This window comes from Schistocerca piceifrons, chromosome X (assembly GCF_021461385.2).
Source record: "Schistocerca piceifrons isolate TAMUIC-IGC-003096 chromosome X, iqSchPice1.1, whole genome shotgun sequence".
Classification (NCBI taxonomy): domain Eukaryota; kingdom Metazoa; phylum Arthropoda; class Insecta; order Orthoptera; family Acrididae; genus Schistocerca; species Schistocerca piceifrons.
Window position 1 is genome coordinate 250,821,111 of NC_060149.1, and position 12,964 is coordinate 250,834,074.

The 12,964-nt window shown below is 38.6% G+C and overlaps 1 protein-coding gene across 7 annotated transcripts in view; it reads right to left on the bottom strand.

The window, feature by feature from the left end:
* The window catches only part of LOC124721246 (CLIP-associating protein 1-A), a 245,297-nt gene that overhangs the window by 143,726 nt on the left and 88,607 nt on the right, over positions 1-12,964 (bottom strand). For all 7 annotated transcript variants that reach the window (XM_047246107.1, XM_047246106.1, XM_047246110.1 and 4 more), the window contains 2 exons: positions 10,823-10,949; positions 8,323-8,576 (listed from right to left, as the gene is read on the bottom strand). In XM_047246107.1, coding sequence (XP_047102063.1) covers positions 8,323-8,576; positions 10,823-10,949 — 381 coding nt within the window. The remainder of the gene's footprint in view (positions 1-8,322; positions 8,577-10,822; positions 10,950-12,964) is intronic.

The following is a 12,964-nucleotide window of genomic DNA, read 5'->3' on the forward strand; positions in this document are numbered from 1 at the left end:
AGTTTTTCCATCCCAGCCAATGTAGGAACCATTAGCCCTAGAGAAACAACTGTATAGGATCTTTTTTTTTTAATTTTGAACTGGAACACGTTTTCACTAGAAGCACCAGTTCTCAAGAAAAATGAAAACAAGTAACCTTTATTCCCCCCACCCACCTGCCCAATCATACTGCACCAGTGAAGATTTTCAGTGTGTGTTCATGACACTCCCTCCAATCACTGTAAAAATATTTGCAACTATATCATTTTTGCCACTATTTGGTCTTCATTACTTGGGCTATAGTATAGGGAAGTGGGAAAGGAAACTGGCTGTATCTCTTTCAAACAGACCGCAATCCGTAATTGATTTATGGAAAATATACACCTGGGATGCAAATTCCATGCCATAACCATTGTGCTCCAAATATTGACAGATAATTTGTATGTCTTTTCCTTACAAGATTACACATACTCCATAAAAAGTAAATGAAACCTGTTACTGCAAAATCTGTTCAGATCACGGGGGAAAGATTCTAGTAACCATGTATGAAAAGAAAGAGTAGATGATGATTATGATGATGATGTAAGGCATTCAGGGTCTGTCTTTTTGTACCACTGTTTACTTTTTGGCCTTTATTTTCATGATCTGAGACCAAATACCACTAATTCAGCTGAACTACAAAGATACTCTTTATAATGTTCACCATTGTTTCTTGTAAGAAGGTTGTCAATAATGTATGTTACACCTAATAAAAATAAATACATCTTCCCGAAACACATTTATTTTTCTCTTTGAAATGTTGGGGAAAAAAAGAAAGAAGAGGAAGAAGAAGAATGAGGAGGAAAGGGGGGGGGGGGGGACCATACTCCATCCTTTCATTTTATAATTTTGCTTCATAACAATTCCACATTATGCCAGTCTCAGACCTATGTATCATATGGAAACAGGAACACTGCTGAAAGTTTTAATGTATTCAATACATTCCTTACTTTGGGGAACTGTTGACTAAAAGACAAACAGATGCATGTCCTATTTTAGTCTAAGCTTTGGCTTCATTTCCTGATGACTTTGATTCGCCTGTTGACTTCAGGTGGTTTCAAAGGCATTAAAATGAATGAATATAGTTCCATTTTTACTTTGTAATATGCCTTCCCCATCAAGAGTGGGAGAATTGTTAACACAACACAGGTGAAATATTTTCAAATATGAAAAGTACAATAGCTTTTAATTGCTTTTTATATGTCCAAGTTCTCAATAATCTTAATTTCTGGTACTTGACAACATTGATAAATTAATTTAAAAATAATGTTGCAGCTCATTAGCTATGTGTTTTCCAAAGTTAGTGTATGAGCTCTTTGAGTACACAATTGTTGATCTGGCATGACTGGTATTATAGTAATTGGCATACGGCAATGCATCAGAGAACCTTTTGGAACACGGCATATAAAATGCATTAATGAAAAATTTTTAACACTGCTGTACAATTGGTATATGAGGCACAAATGAAAGTTTTACTATGAGAAGAATAGTCTGACATCTAATCTCTGACTGAAAGAATAGTCTGACATCTAATCTCTGACTGAGAAGTACTAAATGATATTTACCAGTGACTGAACATAATGCATGAACACTGCTCCTACATCATGGAGTTGTAGAAAGCAAAATGCTCTCCTTCCTGGTAAGTCTAACAAACCAGTATCACAATAAAATTACCCCAGAGTATGTGTATCTATAATTAAATACAGTATTCACAATACTATAGAAATCCTAAATAGTTTCCCTTTGTAATATATTGTTTCTAATCCCAAATGGAAAAGGTTTTAATAGTTTTATTTAGCACATATTGTTATTGTTATCATCATCATCATCATAACAACAATATATTAACATTATGACAATATCTTTGTGAGTAGGCTCCACCCGAAGGTCAGAAAGGGGAACTACAGAGTAATTATAATTAAAGTTAAACTTTCAAATGGCTGTAGAAATAACACCACTGGTCAGAATGATGTCAAATTGCAAACAGAATGTTATCAGAGAAGGGGGGAAACGTATGGCCGAAGAAAAATAAATAGTTACAAAATTTAGCAATAGATGGCGCTGTAAGCATCATAATTTAATAATGAGCGACTAAAAACGACAAATGAATCATACAACAACGCCTAAGGCGTACGTTTGACATTGAACAAAGTGAACTGTTCAATGTGCATGGGTGCACAGGTGTGATACTGTTAGTTATGAAAGCCCATCCAACACAGCAAGGTCATATCACATTGGATTAGAAAAATCAGTTTTTAATTGTCCTGAGGCCAAAAACCACATAAAGCATTAATCAAAATCAAATTCGATTATTAATTTCCATGTGACTGGTGCAAAACACGTTCAGTATATCCACTATTTTCTGCAACAAGTTGAAATTGAGAAACAGCGTGTTCCACAACTGATCAAAGTGTTTCCGGGGTCACGTTCAGAATGTGTTGCGCAATGTGTGACTTCAATGCAGCTAAGAATTCAATGCAGCAATCAGAACACTAAACACAACATGTTTCAGATAGCCTCACAGCCAGGAGTCACATGGATTAAGATTACGTGATCAGGACGACCAGGCTGTAGGGAAATGGTAGCTGATAATTCTAGCATTTCTGAAATGGTGCTTCAGCAACTGCTTAACTGGATTTGCAATGTGTGGAGGTGCGCCATCTTGTATAAATATGACCCCATCCACACATCCACGCTGTTGGAGAGCTGGAATTATGTAGTTGCACAAAAGACACTCATAGAACTTACCAGTGATGGTACAGGTAACAGGACCGGAAGCACCTGTCTCTTCGAAAAAATATGGCCCCATGATAAATGATGCCGTAAACCTGCACCACACAGTGACCTTTCAGGATGAAGCGGTACTGGTTGATTTGCGTGTGGCTTTTCCGATGCCCATATTAGACAGTTCTGTGTATTGACATGTCCTGTCAGATGGAAGTGGGCTTCGTCTGTCCACAAAATCTTCCACGGCCAATCATTGTCCACTTCAATGCGAGCAAGAAATTCTAAAGCAAAGGTGTGCATGGGTGATTTTGAAAGGATAGCAAAGAAGGATTTTACACACAGTACTCACAGGTATTTCCAATGTACGGGCAGTTCTCCGTGCACTACACGTTTGCACACCACCACTAGTTTCCTCCTGCATTGCTGTGGCCACTGCTTTCACTCATGTTGAACCAATTCATTTCCTCCCTCTACCAAGGTGCACACCAAAAGAACCCAAATTTTGAATTCATTTTCTCCAGACCCACGGCAGTCATCAGACCAACGACTTTTTTCAAGCCCTTCTGTGCCAGTAACTTCTGCAGAGCAACGTGTGCACAGTCATCATTCTTGTAATACAGCTTTACGAGCAGAGCGTGATCCTGCACCGAGACAGTCATGGCGCATGTCGCAGATGCGCAAGGAGGAAAAGCCATGTACCCGGCATGTTTAGACCAACTTTAATGGGTCGTGCGCATGACAGGTGTTTCCATTTATGTATTCTGACACATACAGTGCCATCTATTGATCAATTTTCACACTCTTTTTTTTCTTCTGCCATTCGTTTTCCTCCTCCTCCGATAACATTCCGTTGCAATTTGATACGATTCTGACCAGAGGGTGTTATTTCTACAGTGTTTGGAAGTTTAATTTCAATTATAATTACCCTGTATTTTCCCTACAAGGATGTCATTTTCATTACACCAAACAGCGGAGCTGCATGCCCACAGGAAAAAGAGTTGCTGTAGTTTCCCCCTGCTTCCAGGCATTCACAGATCAACAGGAAAACTTCTGTGAAGTTTGGAAGGTAGGAGACACGAGATACTGGCTGAAGTATAGCTGTAAGAATGGGTTGTGAGTTGTGCTTGGATAGCTCAGTTAGAAGAGCACTTGCCCACAAAAGGCAAAGGTCCCAAATTCGAGTCTTGGTCCAGCACACAGTTTTAATCTGCCAGAAAGTTTCGTATCAGTGGACACTTCTGCCAACATTTATGTCCCAACTATTCTTGTGGTTAGATCAGAACCTCTGTCTACTTTAAATGCAGCAATTAACACCTGTACTTCATCACATTTTCTAAACTAGCAAGCTGCCGTCCCCCCCCCCCCCCCCCCAATCCAAATTATGCATGCAGTTCTTGTCCGATATGGTGATTCTTGTCCAATATGGCGAAAGCCTTCCCAAATGTTACACTCGTAAAATGGATTTGCCCTATCTGCTATACAAACAATTCTCCTGTACCATGAACTGCCATTTCCCAGCTGTTTTCTACATCACTGTCAACAACCAAGAAAGATTTCTCCTCATTCTGTGCCATCTCACTGACTTTAATAGCTCAATCAATACTCCACTGGGATTTAGACTAATTCTTTGTCCTCTAAAGGGATTGGTATTCTGATACAAATCTTTCCTACAGGTTACAAAGTGCTATTCAGTCATCTATCCAATCTCAAATATTCATTCATCCTAAACTATACCTGATATGAGTATCATGCTCCGTAAGTCATACCTCTCTGCCAATAAAACATGCAACCAATGCATACTTCTGTATCCATCTTGTGAACGTCAAGTATTACCTCACGATTAGTACAGGAACTAGCAAAACAGTCACCTGTCTGCACTGCGGTGAATACCCAGTTGCGAAGCACAGTGGTGTTGACGTAACAGTTGTTTGCAGTAACTACTATATAACTCACACCATACAGTTGTAACAGCCCCATTGCTAAGCTGTCATGCATTTTTTGTCATTTTATATATGCAGTAATGTAAATGCAGTTCTGGAACACTGAGCACTACCCATCACTCAATTACCAACACGGCCAAAGACTTTTAGTTCTTCAAGTTTAACCTGGGAGATTTTCTGTACCATTTTGTATTGAACTTAAGGTAAATTGCATCAATTGTTATGCAAAACTGCAAGAGATGTTCTTGTTCTGCTATTATTTTGTGAACTTATGAACAATTAACGCTGTCACCTGTGGTGTCAACTGCACAGTAAATACACCTGCTGCATGATTTTGCAAACTGTTTTCTGGCACAGTGGCAGTATATAAAACAGACAACAATCACTAGAGCTTTATACAAGATAACAGTTGACAGCTGTTGTCTCACTACTCCTAATAGCCACCTGTGTACTGCCTAAACATCAGGGCAAGTGAAATTGGGCATCTCGACATGAGACAACATGTAGCTGAATCAGCCACAAATGGCAGCTCACTGCAGCTGTTGCCAAATAAAAAGGGAAACAGAAAGGGGGGGGGGGGGGGCAGATGGAGTACCAAGTAAGAATTTTCAGACAACTATTTAGAACTACTAACATCCGTGTCAGGCTAAGTGTAGTCATGGTACCACCATACTACTGAAAGTCATAACTGCTCAAACTTTAAGCAAAAGAACAACAACTACCTCATGGGAACTAGTTTTTAGGGAAAGAAGTAAACTTAATAGTACATTTTTGTGTTCAAGCTCCCCCCCCCCCCCCCTCCCCGGAGTTTCTTATTTATATTGCAAATTTCCCAAAGATGTACTCTACATCCTCTACAGATTCCATGGGGAAAATTATAATTTCAGGGGAGACAAGGAGATTTGGGAAATCAAAGATAACCTAAATCTGGATATACACACAGGTATTTGGAACACTTTGCTGTCGAGAAGGAAATCAATAATAGAACTGTCCACACCAACCATTTCCTAAATACAAATACGTGGCTTGTGAAAATAGACAAAGCCCAGAACAAGTCAGACAGTTAATAAACAGCAGCTTTGCTGTTAAGATCAATTTTCTTCAGTATTTAGGAACTGCAATATGTGACATACCGAAAATATTCATACTTTATCAAGTGCAATGCCTTATTCAGTAGACGAGATTACTTAATTTCCGAAAACAAGTGATTCCATTTCAATGGGACAACTGTTATGCTGTATCAACATAGACAGCATGTGTAACTCTGAAGAGTTTCACCTTCTTCCAGAATATCAAGAGATGTTAACATACAGATGTAGGGACTCATTGTTTAAGACAAATTTATTTTCTGGTTTCATTCAGACAACTAAAATTGAGAATTAACACAAAATGTTTATAAATAATGGACATGTTAGTATGCAACAGGTATAAATCAGTGCGGCTGGTACTCAGATGCTGGGAAATCTATGATAGTCACTGATGGAATAATGTAAGATGAACGGAATGTGCCTTCAACTGAGGGATGTTCTTAATTCTGATTGCACACACAAACCTCTCATTAATTACAGACGCTTGTCTCATACTGTACACCATATTTACCCGATTATGAGGGTTTCTTCCCCCCCCCCCCCCCCCCCCCCCCCCCCAATCAAATTCGTCAATTGAAAAATATGTGGCTGTCTTATATTCGCTGATTAAAATATTGCTGCAATGTTCAACATTTTTACATTGTTTAACAGATTAATATAGGGGCTGTCTTACATTTACAGATGAAGCTTTGGCTATTAATGTTTTGTACAAATTTATTTTGAAGAATTCCAAAGGATGGGGCTTAGCACCCACTGATTTCACTTGAATAGTCTCAAGATTTCCCAATACACCGAAACACTCCACACAGTATCGACATTGCTCGAACAATCACGTGACATTTGACGCGTGGCACTAGTGCAAGGGATATGCAAGAAACTATGAACTAGCCACTACAACAATCTAATGTTCTGCTTAAAAAGTGACAATTTTGTGACACACAGGAGGAAATATCATTAAATTCTGTCAACTGGGAAACTTTTGGGGTATCTGAACAGATTTGCAATAAAAGTTCTTGTACATATAGGGATACCATACACAAACATTTATGGTGCTTTTTAAGTAAAGGTTACATTCAAAGGCAAAAAGCTTGTCCTTCAAAACACATTACTTGATTCTGAACCCAAATATAAATTCTATTTGGATATGGGAAACTGTTATGATTCACCAAATGGGTTACAAATGAGAAATTTAGTTGCTGTTCACTTATTACAATACTGGTGAAAAATATCACCAATTTTTAATCAGCTTCAGAACACGATTGTGACATTAATATCAAACAAGAATGAAAATTAAATGAGAATTAAAGGTCTAACAAATAAAATATATCACATTAAACTGACTGCAATTGTTATCATAAGAATAAATTACAGGGAAAAATAGTCATAGTGGAGGTGGCACCAACAGATGTCACTAGATAGCGGGAAGAGTAGAAGTTCGAGAACTGGACTGAACCATGACTGCAATCTTTTATTCATATATATTAGTTGCTGTTGTTACATATGACCTGCACCCTGGAAGATATTGCTGTCCGTGTTTCACTTCTGCTCAAGTACAGCATTACAGAATGGTTGGAGAGAGAACAGTGACATCAGCTTGGCAGTAAATTTTGTTCTGCTGCTAATCATGGTTATATGTTTCTGCAGAAGATCACAAAAGTCTAAATTGGGGCCAGTTGCACAGTAACGTATGCTCAACAGCAATGCTGTCAATGCCTACCGTGAGGTATGACGCGAACAACGGGGTGTGTCAGCTGCTGGTTCTACATAGCCAATGAGAGAGCAGTGGGCAGACGATATATTTGGAAGCAAGAGACATTGTAACATTCTCATATCAGTATAGAAGAGAAATCCGCTGTGTGTATAGAGCAAAATAACTGTTTTCTCAAGTTCCGCCATAACGATGACCTCAGAAATTGCAACATATTCTTGGAGATATACCCAAATATTTGGGCCAACAAAGATATAATTTTCACAGCTGTCTTGTTATGATTATAATGATGATGATAAAAAATACAGATACCACACAACTGTCTTAAGTATTGTAAAAAAGGTAGTGAAAATATAAATTAATGTAAACAATTTTTTTGTTTATTTTATTTCTCCCTGTGCTATCAAAATGTTGACAATGAATTAATGGCGCAAGTGTAGAACAGATGAAATGTTATCTTTTTAGGTAGATACCTTATATCAATAAAAGTTTGGAATTTTGACCAACAGAATATGTTAAGAAATAAATTTTTCCTCAAAGAGCCACATAAAACAAAAAAAGTGGGAGGAAACTGGGGGGAGGCGGGGTCTCATGTTCAGGTAAATACAGTACTGTATGTTCTAAACACCGTTTTGAAGACGACATGTTACTTCCATACATTAAGTAGTGCACAAGCTGGACACAATGGACCAAGGTGTTGTATCTGTACCCTATGTAATACGTATATATCCAGAACATACAACATGTAAAATGCCTCCATTACATACAAAAAAATTTCTATTTTTAGTTAAGTTTAGTGAAACTGAATTATGTTTCACATAATGACCATAATTCTACTTACCTACGGGAACACTGCCGAGCTTCACTGTCTGCATCATACATTCCTTTCCTCAGAGCTTGTTGCAGGTTTGCAACCTGTTTTTCAAGTGTATGAGCAGGCCAAAGACGAAGAATTAATTCAAGAAACTCACAACATGCTCGTCGGATTTCCCTAGATTTTGATTCCATATTTGATATTATCGCTGGTATCAGTCTGTGCGAGTGAGTGTACCTTATGAGAAAGCGTACTGTTACTAGGCCAGCAGTTGCTATTACCTGTGAATGAATAAATGAAATATAATTGTTAGGTACTTGGAAAATAATAAAATGGATGCTTAGGAACACTCTAGTGAGAAGAAGACTTCTTTGTAAGTTCTACTGATGAGTACATGCTGTCTCCCCTTGCAATTTCATACTATCAGCACAGATTTAATTTTTAATAAAGTATCCAGCCCCGCCCTATTAATGTTATCCAACATTATAGGCTGTTAATATCTTCTATCAAAATCTCAACCCTTACTCAATGTGTACTTTTAATGCTTCGATTTGTAGTAACTGTACTAAAAAGATGAGTTACTAATGTCTTTTTTGGAAATAGCTCTTCCATAGTTACATTGTTTACTTTGACAGCAATAGTTTCAAGCCCACTAGCCATTATTTAGCACTCATGCACATTGCCGCCAGACTAGCTGCCATCGTACTGTTCAGCTCATGCCCACGCACCCGTGCCCGCCCCCCCCCCCCCCCCCCCCCCCCACACACACACACACACACACACACACACACACACACACACACACAACACACACACACAGAGAGAGAGAGAGAGAGAGAGAGAGAGAGAGAGAGAGAGAGAGAGAGAGAGAGAGAGGGGGGGGGGGGGGGGGGGGACTGATGAGTCTCCTAAGTAATATGATTAAAGCTTGTCTGGCTTCAATGAGCACGAACACTTAACAACAGGGTTGCAGCCTTCAAACTAGTAGTTACGAAATAACATCAATTCCAATAAGGCAGTAGCTTTGATAAACATTAAGGTGAGTTTGAGAAAGATAGGAAACAAGGATGGGTCACAAAGAATCCAGTTTAAGAGAGACTATAAGGACCGTGCACTAACCAACTGCATCATTGGGACATGGACTGGCCAGTTTTTATCACCCCCCCCCCCTCCCCCCACCCTTCCACATTTCTGTAAACCATTTGACTATTACTTCAACTCTCATCCTAAAAGAATGCTAAAACATAGTCTTTCCACAAAAGTATTGTGTGTATTTCTATTAATACGACTAGGTGCAGCATCTCTTGAAGATTACAACTGGTCATAATTATTTCTGTAATTTATTTTTTAATATACTGGATTAAAAACGAAGCAACTTCTCTAAACCGCATATTCCAAAAACACACAACTGGAAACAACAACAACATCCATAATGTTACAAATTCTTACACAACACTACATTACATTACTGCTACAAATACAAATGATACACACTAAACAAAGTTTCATTTACCATCATTTAACATTGCCTCCAAATAAAAAAGGTAACAACACAACAAATATATTATGAAATCATAGTGATGTGACTGACGGCCTTCTCTTACTGATTTCTCCTTTTGTAGTGAGAAATCAACTACTATATGGACAGAAGGCGAGCACGGTAAATCATTATCCTTATGTGAATCACATAGAATGATTCATGTGATATCACATACTGATACCACCCAAGGGTGTCGCGAAGTTGGCAACAGAATTGCAAATTTCCGTTAGACGCCGACACTGGTCACGCAAAATCTGGTGGAGCCAATGGTGTGCACCCACAGAGATCATGCCGCCAGCAACTCTGCACCACTTGTGACCTCTGTTGCCACAAAATATGACAGGTGGCAGCAGCCACTGAACCCACTTGCTCTTGGAGCCTCATTGTTATGACACCATCAATCATTTTGAGTACAGTGAGCCTCATCCTAGTTGTTATTGTATGAGATGGACCTCTTGATTCTTGCTGCCTTATTTGTAATGAGTCTATGTACACTTGGAGAAATACAAGTTAAGTAAATCTTCTGATTACTGTGTTAACTTGTTTGCTAATCATTTATGTTCCTGTCCAGCTTTCCTATGATGACAGTTGCCGTAACACACTGTAGTCCACATCTCCTTGCCATTATGTATGAACTTGTACACAACAATACAAAATCAGAAAAGGTATGGGGCATGGGTACTAATTGTCATCACTGATATTTAACTTGTAAACTGAAGCTGCTAGTAAGGAAGTAAAGGACCGTCTCAGCATACAAGTCATTTGTCGGGGAGGGGGAATCAGCTCCTTTGGGTTTTCGGGACAGCTATAATATCCACACAAACAAAATCAAAACTACTTGGACATACTAGGTAGCTAAATGTTAAACACAGGAAATTCCAAAGAAGAAGTTGGTTTATGAAATTTCTACTTATTGTACATCCTTTTCTTGTTATACTTGTCAAGAATCTTAATATTTAAATAGTTATCCACATGAGGTCAACATACCTTGGCTGAATTTGGAATCAGATTAATTAGATTGCCAAGAATAATTTCTGCAAAGTGGTCAAACTTCGAGCGTAGGTGTTGAGACATAAAAGCTATTGTGCAGCACGCTTCTCTCACAACCTGTGACCTGTAACATTCAGAATGATGTTATAGTAAGATATCATTTCTAACACATAATTAAAGCATTTGCAGGATCTCAAACCTGTAGTAGCAATGTTTAAATATTGAAATGTGTGATATATTTCTACCGACATGTAATAACAGACTGTGTATTGTACCAAAAACACATTGGTATAACAAACTAGGACTGCAGAGTCTGTGACATAATTCCTAAATACATGTGAAGGATTGAGTTCCTCTTGACACAAATGGCGACTTGTACACCAAAAAAATTTCTGAATCTATGCCGAACACAGACTGTACAGATACTTAACAGTTCCTATCTTGTTAATAAAAATTCATGAAATTTAGAAAACTGTAACTGCCTTTTTTTACTATGACCTCTTTCTCTGACATTCCCTGAAGCAGGCCAAATACAATGTACAGGTTTCAAACAATACCAGTCCATATTATCATGCCAGTAATGCTACTGCACATTTGCACAAGTAGGGAAGCCATGTAATTAACATATTTTAAAATATTGAAGGAAGAGAATACTTAAATAAATCAATTATGTGCAATTTTTAATAATAATAATAATAATAATAATAATAATAATAATAATAATAATAACTGTCTTCATGTAACTCATTTAAGTCATTTCTATTTAAAATTAAATTACTAGAAAGAATGTGCTGAACACATGTTGATTAACTATAAATCTGTCATTTCTCACCCATCAGCACCTGGGTATAATCATGACATACAGGATATACAATTTGTCAATTTTACCGGGTATGCTATTTGTTAATTTTACCGGATCTACTATTTGTCAATTTTGCATGCATAATACATCTACAATCCATTTCAGTGCATAAGGAACTATACATCTTAGATCCATTCTTCTAATTTCTAATAGTGTTCTTATTTCATCTCACTTGGTTTTCATGCAGTGCATAAAACGAGAGAGTACACTCTAATGTGTCAACTACCAAGGCCTAGCTCTAATTTCTTCATTTTCTTGAAACAAATAGATGCTGATGTCCTTCAGAGATTTTAGTATGCTTTAACCAAAACACTTCCCTAGTACTTATTAGGAACATTGTCTCCAAAATGCCAATTTTTTCAACATTATTATTATTATTATTATTATTTTCATTCAGGCCCACACGGAGACATGTCGGATGGCACCTAAGAGCCGGCGCTCAGCAGATGCTACCAAGTGGCAGCTGCACCAAATGCAAAAATCATCAACGTACAACGCCAAGCAGAGGCCCAACAGAGATTACAAGTGCATTGATGGCTATGAGGAAGAGTGTGACACTTAGCACAGAACCCTGTGGGATAACATTCTCCAGACTGTGAGTGGCACTGTGTAAAGTGCCAACTCGAACTCTGAAGAGCTGGTGAGATAAAAATTCACGGATAAAAATCAGAAGGGGCCCACGGAAGCCACAGTCATGGAGGGTAACTAAAATGTGATGGCACCAAGCCATGCTGTATGCCTTATATAGGCCAAAGTAACCGCGACAAGGTGCTGGGGGTTAGTAAAAGCCTGTTGGATGGTTCTTTCCAATCTGAGTAAATGGTCAGTTGGAGATCGTCCTGCACGAAAGCCACACTGATATGGGAACAAAAGGCCCTGAGATTCGAGTACCCAATATAATCTGAAGCTAACTACCCTCTCAAGCCATTTACATTTGTCAGACGTTGGCTTCTTCCTGGGCTTAAGGACAGGGATAACAGTACAGTCTCGTCATTGTGATGGAAAAACACCCGTGAGCCAAATGCGGTTGAAGATCTTCAGGAGATGTTGCCTCTGGGGAGTGTCCAAGTGTTGGATCATCTGGTTGTGGATGGAATCCGGCCCTGGGGCCATGTCTTGTGAAGAGGTAAGAGCCTGCAAGAATACCCATTCAGTGAAGGGTTCATTATAGGGCTCAGCGTAGTGCGGGATGGAACATAGGCATAAAACTCTGAATTTCTGCCGGAGAGAGGTGGCAGGATAGGAAGAGGACACCGGTGCCATCGCAAAGTGTGTCG